The following is a 13,818-nucleotide window of genomic DNA, read 5'->3' as shown; positions in this document are numbered from 1 at the left end:
AAATTCACAAGAAGCCATATTACACATTTACCCGAAGTTAGGATGACACCACCAAGCTTATTTTGCATGATATTCAATACAATAAAATAATATCTGGATTTTATGTGGCTATTCATGTCGGATTACTCTTGCTTCTGGACACAGTAATACCAGCCGGTTATTGTTAACCAGTCTAACGATTCTGAATTTATCAACCACAAAGAATGAAGGACTTAAGCAGACCTGCTATGATTCAAACTTGCAAAGTGCAGGCTGGCCCTAAGTCACAGGCAAGCACTTACAGCACCACGTAGAGCTCTACACTGGCTAAACCAATCCACCCAGCTGTTGTCAATATTCAGACATTTGCAGTTAGAGATGAAACGGTTAATGGAGCTGCTCAAATAAAATGTGTGCCAGTGCAACTTCTGCTCCACTCACACAAATGTAATTGTAATATTTTACAGACCTTTGCTTATTTATTCTTACACACTTTTTTAATTTGTGTGCCACTTTGTTATACATTGATTATGAAAATAGGTTTTGTATGGAATTGGGCTTGCTCCAGCCTTAAAGGGATTGACTGAAAGCCAATGCATTTCGGATAATACACTATCCTTCATCAGGGCACATCTGTCTCCTACATTCTAGAGCATCCACATCTGTAAGCAGGTGAGTGCTGCTTCTGAGACTAAGTAAATGAGGCGTCTACAACCACCTTAATAGTAGAGAGAGAGTGGATGTCACAGCAGTGCAGCAGGGAGTTGTGGATTCTCGAGAAACTAGGAAACAGATGTGCCCTGATGAAGGATAGTGTATTATCCAAAATGAATTGGCCTTTTCGCCTCTTTTTTTTATTGTTGATTGGCACCAATGATTATAAAATAGGCTGTTGAAAACCCAAATAAACCTCTGTTCGTTGTTTTGAATAATATTGAATAGTGCAAACCCTCTTTAAACACACAGTGTTACAGCTAGTTTGCTGTAATCCATTTCTGTACTCTTGTTTAATGAGTAGTGCTCCTCGTACATATTGTGTATCTTGAGAGAAGCCCACCTTGAACGCAACTTTTGAACTTTGGTCGTGCCCACTCGTCTGTTGTCTCCTTTGCGGTGAGGTTAGTCATCACTAGCCAAAGACCCTAGGTAAGGTAGTCTAGTTTCATTCATAATCATTGCTGTGCTCCTTGAATTTGAAATAGGTTGATTTGAACTGTTTCTTTTTGACACTAAATACAGCGCAGAGGATTTCTTTTCTCATTGGGCTGAAGCAATAATATGATAATATTGTGTTTTCAGGGAGATTCTGGTGGGCCTCTGGTTTGCAGACAAGATGGAGCCTGGCTGCTGGCAGGAATATCAAGTTTCGGGGAGGGCTGTGCACTGGCGAACCGCCCGGGGGTGTACAGCAAGGTCAGCACCTACATCGACTGGATCAAGCAGTATGTGCCGGAGATCAAGGACACAACGCTGGACCTTAATATCACCTCTTCCAGCACGGTCCAACAGCAATTCTCAAGAGTAATCAGGGAGAGCTCGAACAGCAATCTCCTCACCAACAGCCTGCCACTCATTATTGCAATCAGTGTTCTCGTGAGTGCGGTTTAAAAAGAAAAGCTATTGTACTTGTTCAACGTCAAGGTCTTTTCAAGCTGCCTTTGTGGCAATTGAAGGGCAGCACTGAGATGCGATTATCTCATTAAAGACAGTGTGTCTAGACTAATGTTTTGTGCGGCTGTAACACGAAGAGGGCTCAATCTGGAGATCACAGTGAATGGGAAGACACATGCATAAACATGACCGCCTACTGGAGACTACAGGAATTGAGGCCCAGAGGAGGGAGCAACATGAAGAGGGTACTCGTGGATGATGTTACGGACACGAAAGAATGATTTTTGGGACGATCCCTCTGAAAAAGTGAATAGAATTTTAACGTACATTTGAATTAATGTAAAGCATTCATCTTTTCTCGATTCAACAAACTTAAGACTAGTCCATGTCAGTTCTAGCTCACGCACACCGCCGCCTACAGGGGCACAGATAAACAAAGTAGACCTTTTCCTAATGAACCTCCTAAATTGCTATTTATATTAACATCAGTGTTATGTAGTGTTACAAAGCCATAAGACTGTGAAAGTGTGCATTTTCGAATATGCTGCATAAATTATTATTATTAGTATTATTATTATTATTGCTATTATTTTAAAAACAATGACATTTTGTGAGAACTTGTTATTTATTTATATTTATACTATGTCATTTTTTCAGAGTATATTTTCAGAAATATTTAAAAGTATCATATTATTTAATGTTGGTGAGAGATTTATTTAATGAAAATATGACTTAAAACATATTGTGGTGTGTAGTTTCTCTTTCTGGTAATGGGTTGAAAAATTAGCCTTTTTGTTGAATGTGGTAGTTGAGTGAGTGATTGAGTGAGTCAATGTGCAGTTGAGAGTAAGGGAGGAAGGTGTTTTATTGAGTAAGTGACTGTTCACTTATTACATTTAGCAAATTACTCCTATTCAATTGAAAACTACTCAATTTAGAACTCAACCAAGGGATGCCTTGTTTATTACAGGGATGTAGACTATTTTCACATGAATATAAATGTTGTTGGCTCTAGGGAAGTAAAGATCTTCATTGCCCAAGGATATGGACCAGGTGAGAGCAAAGATGCTTTGCCATTCCGGTGTGTGTTGGTATCTGCCCCCAGGATTTGCAATTGCCAGTCAGTGAATGGGGGAGGGGGAGGCGGGCATTGTGGTGCCGCCCCATTAGCCCTGTGGAGAACTAGGAAACCTCCACACATATCAGGGGGCTCATCCTTGGGAGCCATATTTGCCCCTGGCTATACAGCACATTATTTTCTGCATGTTGGTGATGCTGTAAAATCAGTAGGTTGGATGCAGAGTACAAGGGATATCAAGGCAAGTCTAGATGTAGTGAATCTCTTATCATTACCCGCCCAAATTCTCGGTGACTCTGCAACGGAAATCGGGATCGAGACAATAAGTGTTACAACATGTTAGTTTATTAGCCATGGACATTTAGAATCTTGGTCACTAGGAGATGTGCTTCCTTACCAGATTAGTAGGATAGGTCACATTATTGGTGAAGACCGTGGTTCATTTGTTTCTGTCTCCTATCATCAATAGGACAAAAGTAGTAAACTAATTGCATGGGAAAGACAAAGGTTGCATGGGCACTAACCAAGGAACAAAGACAGAAAATATTCATGGACAGTCCCAGAGTACACCATCAACATTCCCAGCCACCCTGATGCTTTCAGTAAAATATGTAAGCATGCTCTTGTTGTGTCATTGGTTTTGATTTGTGATGCAGTCCACACCTAAAGATTTGGATGGAATTAACAATTAACTGTTTGTGCACGTAGTCATGGACCAATATTTCAAATACTGTACGACACAAGGATGGCAGTAGAGGTGTGGTTAATATGAAGCAGTACGCTCTTCCCATTGTTAAAAGTCATTGGGCCTCATTACACGGTAGGCGCTAAGGGTTAACCGGTACCGGTAAACCCTTACCGCCTTACTAAGAGGTCCCTTTGCGGGACCCGACCTTAACGGCTGGTGTAGACCAGCCGTTAAAGTTGGGACCCGCAAAGGGACCTTGGTGCTAATTACGGTACCGCAATTTGCGGTACCGTAATTAGCTCCTTCTCCATTCCCATTGAGCCCTATGGGGCAAAAATGGGAATGGGGAAGGGCCATGGAGAAAGGGGGAATTACCGCCCCGCCAACCTTGGAATGGGGTGGGAATTCCCCTTTTCTCCATGGTGGTACCGGTATGGTACCTGCGGCAACCATGGTGTAATGAGGCCCATTGTTTTGGTAAGGGGCTTCTGTAGGAGGGACAATGCACCAATCAACCCTATCAGCACTGCATGGGGTATTGCCACAGGGAATGTTGATGATCCTGCTCCATGACAAACGATTGTCGATAGAGGAGGGTTATTTTTTATTTTGGGTGTTCAATGATTGTGCAGCTAACTTCGGAAACCAATGGAGCCCTTTACAGTGTTACAGGGCAAACTGCAGGAAGGGGGAGTAGTAAGCCTTAAACAATAAGAGTAGGCCCACATCTGCAATCAGATGGGCATTAGGCAGATGAGAGTAACCAAGCATTGGCAAAGTAAATATGTTGGGCTTTTTTAGGCATCCATGTCGTGCAGTGCTTACATGTGGTATTTGTGATGAGTGCTTAGATGTGTGGTTTGGCCTGTGTTTTTGTTGTGATGTTTGAGCTTTTGGCTATTTGATTTAAATATATATAGTTGTATGAATGAAGTGTTGTATAAAGGGTTTCATCAGTGGTTGGAGGGTCATCAGTGTTTGGAGTGTCTGTGATGTAATTTACACAATCGCTACTGCGGCAGCAGCACTGACTCATTGAGCTATATGGCTGTCATCATGCTGTGCCGTTGACCTGTTGTTGAATCTCCCAGACAGCAACTGGGATAACCAATTATCATCAATGCTGTGAAATGAGGACCTTTAAGAGAAGGGTTTTAAAGTGGTGTTGGATCAGCACCTTCAGGGTCTTGCTGAATAATCTAGAAGTAACACAGGATGAACCTGTAGGACAGTGTCAAGGATGGGACAACACAGAGTGTTATGTGTGCCACCCTTTTCTGTACTTGTAAGTCCAAACCTACTCTTAACAAGTCCTTTAGCCTCACCGCTAACCCTATGCTACAAAAGAAATGTACTTCAAATTTGGGGCAACAAAAGTTCACAGAAACCTATGTTTTCAATATACAGTCCAACACAAGATGCTTCTTTGGGCATTACCCCCTAGAGAGTACTTATGCTTCTGACTTCTTTGTGGTCTGTCTGACCATGCGATGCATGAGCCTTTCGAAATGTGCCTTTGCTTGGGAGATGCAGGCATGGGAATTACATTCAAAATTTGCAATGTAATTCTCTTCCGCAGTTGGAGTTTGTTGCCTGTCCGTGGCTTAATTCTCCTCTGCGATCTGTCCCTTTCAGACTCAGGGTTTGCTGGAACTCGTACTCCCCTTTTTCTGATTGAGTTGATGATATCTTTCCAGGTTGAATCTGAATACCTCATCTCAGAGGGGAGGGGCCAGCCCAGAGAATCACGCCCCAGTCCTCCTCTCGGAGGCACATTGGGTAGTGGCTGGACCCAGGGTCGGACTGGGACAAGAAATAGGCGCAGACACCCAGAAAAAAGTGGCCCACCCCTCGCCTCCAAAAATAATTGGCCCGCCCCCTCGCCTCAAAGAAAGTGGCCCTCAAACCATCATCTGTGAATCGCGTCAATTCACGACTTCACAGAAAATGCTACTTATGGAGGGTTCATGTGTCTGTTGAATGTTATGTTTTTTGTAAACGATTAAGAAAGTGATAACATTCCTTTTGGCCTTTTTTAAAAAAAAGAACATCATCACATAGCTAAATATTTATTTTGCAGAACCAGACTCAAGGCATGTCTACCCGTTGCCACCAGTACTGAAAATAGAGTTGCATTAATAAGCAGTACAGTCAAATGATGACACTGGAAAGTACCTTGCCAGTTGCATTGATGCTCAAATCTTACATTACAACACAACTCATAAAGTAACATAACTTTGCATACAGTTCTGTGACAGGGTCCACAGCTCTGAGGTGCAGGAGTGGCATGAACCAACCACCCCCACTGCGGTTTTGGGACCTGCTGCAAGTCGATGCTACTACGGGGCTCTGCAACCCCAGCAGGGAAGGAGGGTTAGGGTGACAATGGTTGGATAGGAAGGGGGGAAGTAGGGAAACCGTAATGAGGTTTAGGGAGAAGATGGGGATGTTAGGGTAAGGTTTTGACCACTGCGCACACTTACAGTGAGCTGTTACACAGCACTCATACAAATATACGTCCCTGCTTCTGACTCTACACACACATACAATAACACTATCACAGTACACAAAGGAACAGCAGCATAATAAACACACATGAGGTAGTGCAGCACTCAACTGAGGTTAATTGTCACCCAGAGTGTCCCTTGTTGGTGTCTCCTGCGATTTCGTTGTGCCAGAATGTGTCATAGTAGCTGTTCAAATGCTGCAAGAGAGAGAGTGCTACAATTAGTGCACAAGTCAAACACTGCTGCATGTGGGCTGCTGTTCATGTGCATGTACACATGCAGGAGATTTAGCGAGGCCGCACATAGCTACTGAACCTTTTCAGTAGGGGACGCATGTGGCTCTGGTAAGTGGTAACGTGTTAGGGCATGCGGGAGTAAGCAGTTAGTAACGCCTTAGGGTTCAAGAACTGAACGGACATAGAGGCTGAACCCCATGAATGGCTCTGCTTTGAAATTGTTAATATCCTGTGCCTTCAGGCCAGTATTTAAGACCCAATAGGTTGCCCTTTCCAAAACCATCTACCCCCCATTTAGCAGACAATGGCTTAATACATTGCTCACTGTTTTTTGTTTTTGTTTTGGCTATTAGGTGCTGCTTTAAGCCCAAACTATTGCATTCGAGTACAGGCCCAGTCAGAGGGTTGCATGTGCATGTCGAGGGCAAAGTCATGTGCTGCCCAATGGCATTGTGCTTCCTCTCCCTAGATCCTGCAGACCATTAATATTATGAACAATAAAGAATTTGTGTGTACCCACGACCGTTTCACCAATGTGTAGACCATACTCGCTCACCATTTCAGACCACGATATTTAAACCCCCTATTTCAATTAGTAGGCAGCCCAGCCCTCCGTCTCCCAACATTTGAAGGGCTAGCCCCGCCAAAATGTTATCCTAGTTGCACTCCTGCTATCTAGTGCCAGGTTCTGCTTGCAAACGCCCCCTCGTGCCCTGGGTGCTTCCGAGCCCTCGCAAACTCGCCCAGGAACTAGTCGGTGCCATGCCCCTGCCATTCCTTCATTAAAGCCTCGCTTAATATGCCTTCGCAATGGCTCCCGTCTGCAGAGTTGTACTACCCTTGGTGAAAGGCAGGGGTGTTGCTAGGTCTGGAAAAGATCTGGGGCTACACTAATGTCGGGATTGTCGGGACTCAGGGCTAGCTAGCCTTTTGGTTGTAGACCCTGAGATTCTATCCGGGGCAACAACCAAAAGACACAGGCTATAGCCCCCTAAGGCCCCCTAGCAATGCCTCTGGTGAAAGGGCCCCCTGTCTGCCCAGTAGGGGTGTCGTTTGAGCACAGAAGGTGCACCTCAGACTCGAACCTCCCCACAAACATTCTCCAGCCATACTATCTATTGCATTGGGTATTTACAGTTCCCACCACCTGACATCATGGGCCGCTGCAACTTTTAATGTCCCAGTGGTAATGGGATATCAGGCGGCGGAAACGGTTCATATATCTCATCAGCAGCATTCCGGGCTTACACCTTAGCACATTCACATCCATAAATCCACGCATTCATAAATGAATGCCCATCGTAAGAACATCTTTGCTGTCATGCACTTGTCATTTATTCCGGCGTATATACAATGTTCTGCCGTATATCTTTCTTATCACTTACCTTAATTTACTGTCTCACCAACTCGCATTTCAAAGAGCATACAGCATGTAGGATACTACACCAACCACACTCATATAAACTCACAAGTTACTGCCTCATTCACGTAACTCTATCACGTGATACATGTCATGTGGTCTAGATAACATCACTTGCCAATGGCGAGAAAAGAGAGCGCCATCTTTAATGTGTACACAAGAAACACATTATTACAACAGCTAGGATATTCATCAAGAGCTCCAAAGTATACAAACACTGAATTTCAATACAATGAAAAGAGTCTGAGCAAACTATTGTTCAATAAAATCTTTTCATTTGATTACACTTTGTGCCATACGACCGCTTTGTTCGAGTAAAAAAATAAGGCACTCTTCTTCCTCTATCAGTATCTTCTCTTTTTCTTTATCATTCGTAGGCCTGATTTTCAATAATACTGTCCACAGTAGTTCTTCACAACTGTGTCCCAGGGTCACATAATGTGAGGCTAACGGTACTGGTAAAATCTTTTTGCGAATACAGCTTTTATGCTCACATATTTTCGTCCTGATCTTTCTCTCAGTTTTGCCAATATATAGTTACCCACAGGGACCCAATATGGCATACACCAGAGTAGATGAGTTACAGTTACTCAATACTTTCTGTTTCCTTGGTAATGCTAGACCAATGTTTACTTGGACACTTCTTTTAGTTTGTGGTCAATTGCTGCATTTCCCATATGCCCCAGGTTTCATTTAGTGTCTGGTGGTTTCTATTACCCAATGAGATATCGTTTCTTGTCAACAGATCTTTAAGATAGTTACCTCTTTTATAGGCAAAGCAAGGTTTTTTTCAAAGTGATTGTGCCTGCTTCTAACATCTTCTAATTCTTTTTAATAATCTTATTTAGTTGGTTGGAAGGACTCGTTAATGTACTGACAAACACTATGTCATCAGTACCAGGTTGTTTTTCATTGTATTCAAGTAAAGCTTTTCTGTTGTTATTTATGGCTCTTTTAAGAGCTTGGTGGATCAATTTTCTTGAATAACCACAAAGAATACGCTTTTTACTAACTATATGGGTTTCTCTCCGAAAGTCGCTTTTCGTCAAACTGTTCCTTTTTAATTGTAGGAACTGTCCCACCTGAAGATTTTCCTTTAAATGTTTTGGGTAACAACTTGAAAACAGAAGACGAGAATTCCTCTCCGTTGTTTTTTTAAACAACTTACCTCTGTGAAAGTGGAAAAATCGTTAGAAAGAGGATGGATATCAAAACAAGGAACAAAATATCGTGTTACAGATAAGCCATTGATGCAGATGTTTCATGTATTACCTAAAATTAATTTAACATTAATAGAACAGTTTGACGAAAATCGAATTTCTGAGAGAAGCTGATGTACTTAGTAAAATACATATTCTTCATGGTTATTCAAGAAAATCGAGAGAAATGTACTTAAAAACACACGCAAACAGTATATGTCCAATTAAGAAGAGACTAATATATTTCAGGAAGCTACAGCACAATATAGTGGCATGCATGACAGGGCACCCAGGTTTCTACCTGCGAGCTATCCCAACAGAAGGCAAATCATTTTGGCCGAGAAGTATCTTCCCAGCATCTTGGAAATGGAAACTTTGTGCGATCAAGAATAGGAGGATGAGGCTGCTTTAAGTCTGGCAAAACAAGATCCCATTCCCTCTGTAACTGAAGGTGGGCGCCACACTCAGGTTGAGTACAGTTATGGAACTGGTGCACTATTTAGACATAACCAAGATCAGAAAAGTAAACCCATAGCAGTACTTTAAATGTTTTTCACCAGACAGTCTTGCAAGGATGTTCATTTTTTGTTCGAATATGGCCTGGTTGAATGCTGCCTTTGGCTCCAACAACAGTATTTCAGCCTAGCAGGACTAAGGATTTAGTGACTGCTGAGCTGGACATACATGGTTGTTTCACATACCCTGTACCTCAGTGAAGATTGTATGACCAACCAAATGTTAATTGACTCTGAATATAGAGATGATAGTCATGACAATATTAAGACCGAGAAGCATTAACAGTGAAGGAGGGGAATCTTTAACACTTTTATTTTTGTGAGAATTTTAAGATACGGTTTTGGTGTATATACAGCATGCTAAGGATTTAGAATGGGAAATAGGGAGTTCTTTGATAAAGGCCTTTGAACTTTGGCTTACTGGGAGCAAACATTACCTTACATTTGGGGCAAGCCAAAGTGTAAAAGAGATGTTTTTCTCAATGTATTGATTTGTGAAAAACATCTGTACATTCATTTGTACTCGAAACCAACAAATAAAAACCCTCTCTTGGAATATAGCATTCAATATCCCAGGTGTCAAATGGAGCAAATCCCCAGTAGGCAAATTCTTAAATTAAGAAGAAATTGCAATACAAGGGAAGATCATTTTACGCACCTTTTGGGTCATACAATACGATTATTTGCCGCTTGTTATCTGATGAGGTTCAGCACCAGGTCACTGAAAGGATCCTGGTACAGCAATACCTGCAGGAACAGAAGATGTCTACACCCATCAATAAATAGATTTGTGTCAACACATTTTCTAGACAAGCCACACAATGAAACAATTGACCAACACAACTTTGAGTCTTGTATCTGATGGCCTGCCCACTACCAAAATTCCTTTTTACTGATAAACCTTGTAAAAACATTGCTATCATGTTCATTATTTGAGGGCTAAAGAAAAGCAAAACCACAAGCGCACAATGGAGAACTTCACAATTGTCAATTTTTGCGCATGTAACTTCACTATGAACATCAGTACTTTACACTATATAAACAAACAATGGGACATCCAACATTTTAGTAATTGTCAGACAGAAAATGTCATCAGTGTCATATGTTAACTTACCTGCACTGGCATGCCATGAGAGCTGTGAAGGTAAGAATTATGGAACACAGCTCTAAGATTAGTTTAACGGTAGAGCAGGGCACATTGGTAGCCCATTTTGTGAAAGAATATCAGTGACACTGGGTTAATTTGGATAATATTCCTGTAGTGAGAGCGAAGGCCCAGAGATAGCCATGTCTCAAAACCTGAACAATGTCATACTTGAGATTTCAGACTCCCATTTTCAGGTCTGAATGAGATTAAGGGGGTGATTTCTTAGAGCTCAGAGATGCCTCCTTTACGTATCTTTGAATGTTTTACTTGAACAAAACATTTTGCTCTCTAATGAGATGCAGCAAAACCTGGCCAAATTAGCACTGCAAAAATAAAAAATGAAAAAGGCATTCTCGATCTATGCCACCAGGTTGTGGAACCTCATACCAATCAACAATAGACTTGTGTCCACACTCATGAAATTCAGAAAGGAGCTCAAGACCCTCCTTTACATGGAGCACTTTCACTCACTGTAAACACCCGCAATCCCAACGGTTGACCAACCCCACCTCATCCCTAATTATTGCACCTGTTTCTTAACTGTAATGTATAACTGTCTCGCACTACCTTATGCTACCTTACTAGCATTCCTAGTAAACCATTGTTGTAAAGCACTCCATTGTTTCCCCGAGGCTAGTTCCATTCTCAGTAAATCCCCAAAATAAATCCAATAAAAATATCACTACTTTAGGGAGAGATCGTGTTTCCTTAGCCAGGATGAAACAGGAAGCTGGTTTATGCTAGTTAGTTGTTTGGTCCTTTTTTGAAATAATGAGTGGTGATGAGTACATATTGGGCCTCATTACGACCCAGGCGGTAAGTTACCGCCTGGGCCGTGACTTTACCACCATGGCGTAAACTACGTTTACGCCATGGTGGTTGGCGGACTTACCGCCCCATTCCGACCTTGGCGGGGCGGTAAGTCCCCAATCCCCATTTACCCTTCCCCATTCCCATTTTTGCCCCATAGGGCATAATGGGAGTGGGGAAGGCGTTAATTACGCCACCGTAAATTACGGTGGCGTAATTAACTCCATGGTCCCTTAGCGCCATGGATTTTAACACCTGCTAAAAGCAGGTGTTAAATCCGCCATGGCGCTAAGGGACCTCGTACTCAGGCGGTAAGGGTCGGCGCTGTTTACGCCGGCGTAAACCCCTTACCGCCTGAGTCGTAATGAGGCCCATTGTCATTTGGAGAGACACAAATAGACAAGAATTGGAGCCTTGTATCAAATGATCCACCTGTTACGAGTTGGACGCTGTGATGTGGAAAAGGTGGATAGTAGAGCAGCAACCGATCCAAGTAAGATGCCTGGATGTATGAAATGTATGGAGTGGACAAGGCAATAAGGCATCCAACCTCCTGTGACCCTGGCTTTTTCTCTCTTCGTTATTGATAGTGGATGTTAACCTGCATGCAGAAACTACAGGAAATGGTGCACAATTGCAAATATGTTGTAGATCATAATTTGGATTCAGTGGGTTCAATAACAGCAATTTAGGTTCAGTAAGAATTCCTGATAGATATAAAGAGGGAATGACGAGGGGGTGTCACAGCCAATATACTACTTTCTTTGTGATGTTGCCTTTTTCTTTTCCACTGGAAGATAGTGGCCACTCACCCACACTTAGAAACCGCCCCAGTAGAGATGGAGCATATATTCATTTTCAACTGAGTTGGTTATTGGAGAATTTTATCATGCAAGTGGAATACACTGTTGCGCTCTGAAATAATTGTGCATGTCTTAAACCATGACATCCACTAGCTGTGTGTATATACATGAATTAAATTGAAAAAATAAATGAAAACGATACGGTTACTACCTATAAAAAGTTAAACTTAACAGCACTGGGAATAACATTGAGGCTTAAACCAGCTTCTCCCAAGGAATCAGCCATAGCAGGATACCAAATAAAGTGCATATCTACTTTCAAACTTCCAATCCGGAAACCTTAACTCACCCTATTTTTTATTATTTCTTATTGTTGTTTACATTTTGAAGTTATTTTTTGCTTTCATTTGATAGTTTGCTTTGGTATGCACATGTAGTTTTAGATGGTTAATGAGCAGCTGTTTAATGTAACATTTATCACCAACTATTCTACATGTATGTTTTGGATAGTGTGATTAGTTGGGCTTTGCTTTATTCTACTAATGATTGTAACCATAGGGATGTTATAACAGTACTCCTCCTGTGTGATTTTAAAGTAAATGTTAAATTCCTTTTTCCTGTAATTTTTGGGGGGATAAATAGTGTATTTAAATTCATAAAGCATACAAAACCATACAACAAACATATATAACAATAATAATGTGCGTTTGTATAGCACTATGAACCCTCAGGCACCTGAGCACTGCTTATCATTACCCACAGTGTGTGGTGCTCATTTATTGACCTTGGAAGGATGAAAGGCTGTGTTTGAACCTGCGTCGGCAGGCTCTGCACGGATGTCAAAGCGAGCCCTCTACTCGCTAAGCTATCTGATCCGATAAAATAATAATGAAGCAAATCAGTCCGAGAAAAAAAGGGGGGATAGGAAAGCCTCAATAACGCAAGACAGGAATGATCATCCATATGAATGTGTGGGGTTCCATATTTACTCAGTCTTGGTGGTGAAGGGATTGTTTGGTTGAGAGGGGGCCGGCAAATATGGTGTCAAACTACTTTGAGTTATGGCATTTCTGATTGCCCTATTGTTAATCCTGATGATCTCTGTCTGAATTTTTATTTGAACAAGATTTACAGTTTGTTTGTGAAATTGCAAGAGTGAGGAAAGAGTAGAAAGTGTTATACAGAGATTAGCCACTAATAATCTTTGGGGCTTTCTTAACGATCACAAAGATTAGCAGGTTTTTTTAAACTTAGTAGCCAATGGTTCTGGTTAAGAAAATCAGAGTCTTATTTCCATAGCTTTTCAGTTTGACATTTGGCAAAGCCATTTTAAGAGCTTAAACCCTACCTGTACAGTACCGAATAGGAATGATCTAGTAGATAATGGAGCCAACCCTATGGATGATTTAATTTTCCCCGAATGAAGATTGACACTGTACTGCCAAAAGTCAAGCAACGCTCCAACCCCAGAGTCACAGTACTCTTTTTTTTTAATGAACCGTAAACTTAGATTCCCTTTTTAGTCTTGTTTTTTTTTAACTCACTCAATAATAACTGTTATTTCTGATAGTTTGCTTTTAGCAGAAATTATACCTATTTTATATAAAGGTGATAAAACCTACCTGAGAATTATCACCCAATTTCTTAAATGGATTGTATAGTCAGAATGTATTGTAAAATTCTATTGGTATGAGTGGAAAATGTATCGGACCTAGAAGTAAGTTTTGGAGAAGCATGGAAAATAGCTTTCTTATGTGCGCCTTAGTGGAAAAATCTTAATAATATAAAAGGCTAGATGTAGGTTTGTGCAATGCATTCATGCCCA

General features: G+C 41.5%; 1 protein-coding gene across 1 annotated transcript in view; it reads left to right on the top strand.

Annotated features, from left to right (window-relative positions):
• LOC138579982 (serine protease 33-like) overlaps positions 1–1,587 on the top strand; it is a 33,924-nt gene extending 32,337 nt beyond the window's left edge. Inside the window, exon 6 of the mRNA XM_069650210.1 lies at positions 1,279–1,587. Coding sequence (XP_069506311.1) covers positions 1,279–1,587 — 309 coding nt within the window. The remainder of the gene's footprint in view (positions 1–1,278) is intronic.
• The last annotated feature ends 12,231 nt before the right edge of the window (positions 1,588–13,818 follow it).

This window comes from Ambystoma mexicanum, chromosome 3p, assembly GCF_040938575.1.
Source record: "Ambystoma mexicanum isolate Mex_15411 chromosome 3p, UKY_AmexF1_1, whole genome shotgun sequence".
NCBI lineage: Eukaryota > Metazoa > Chordata > Amphibia > Caudata > Ambystomatidae > Ambystoma > Ambystoma mexicanum.
This window is presented reverse-complemented; position numbering and strand designations above follow the sequence as displayed.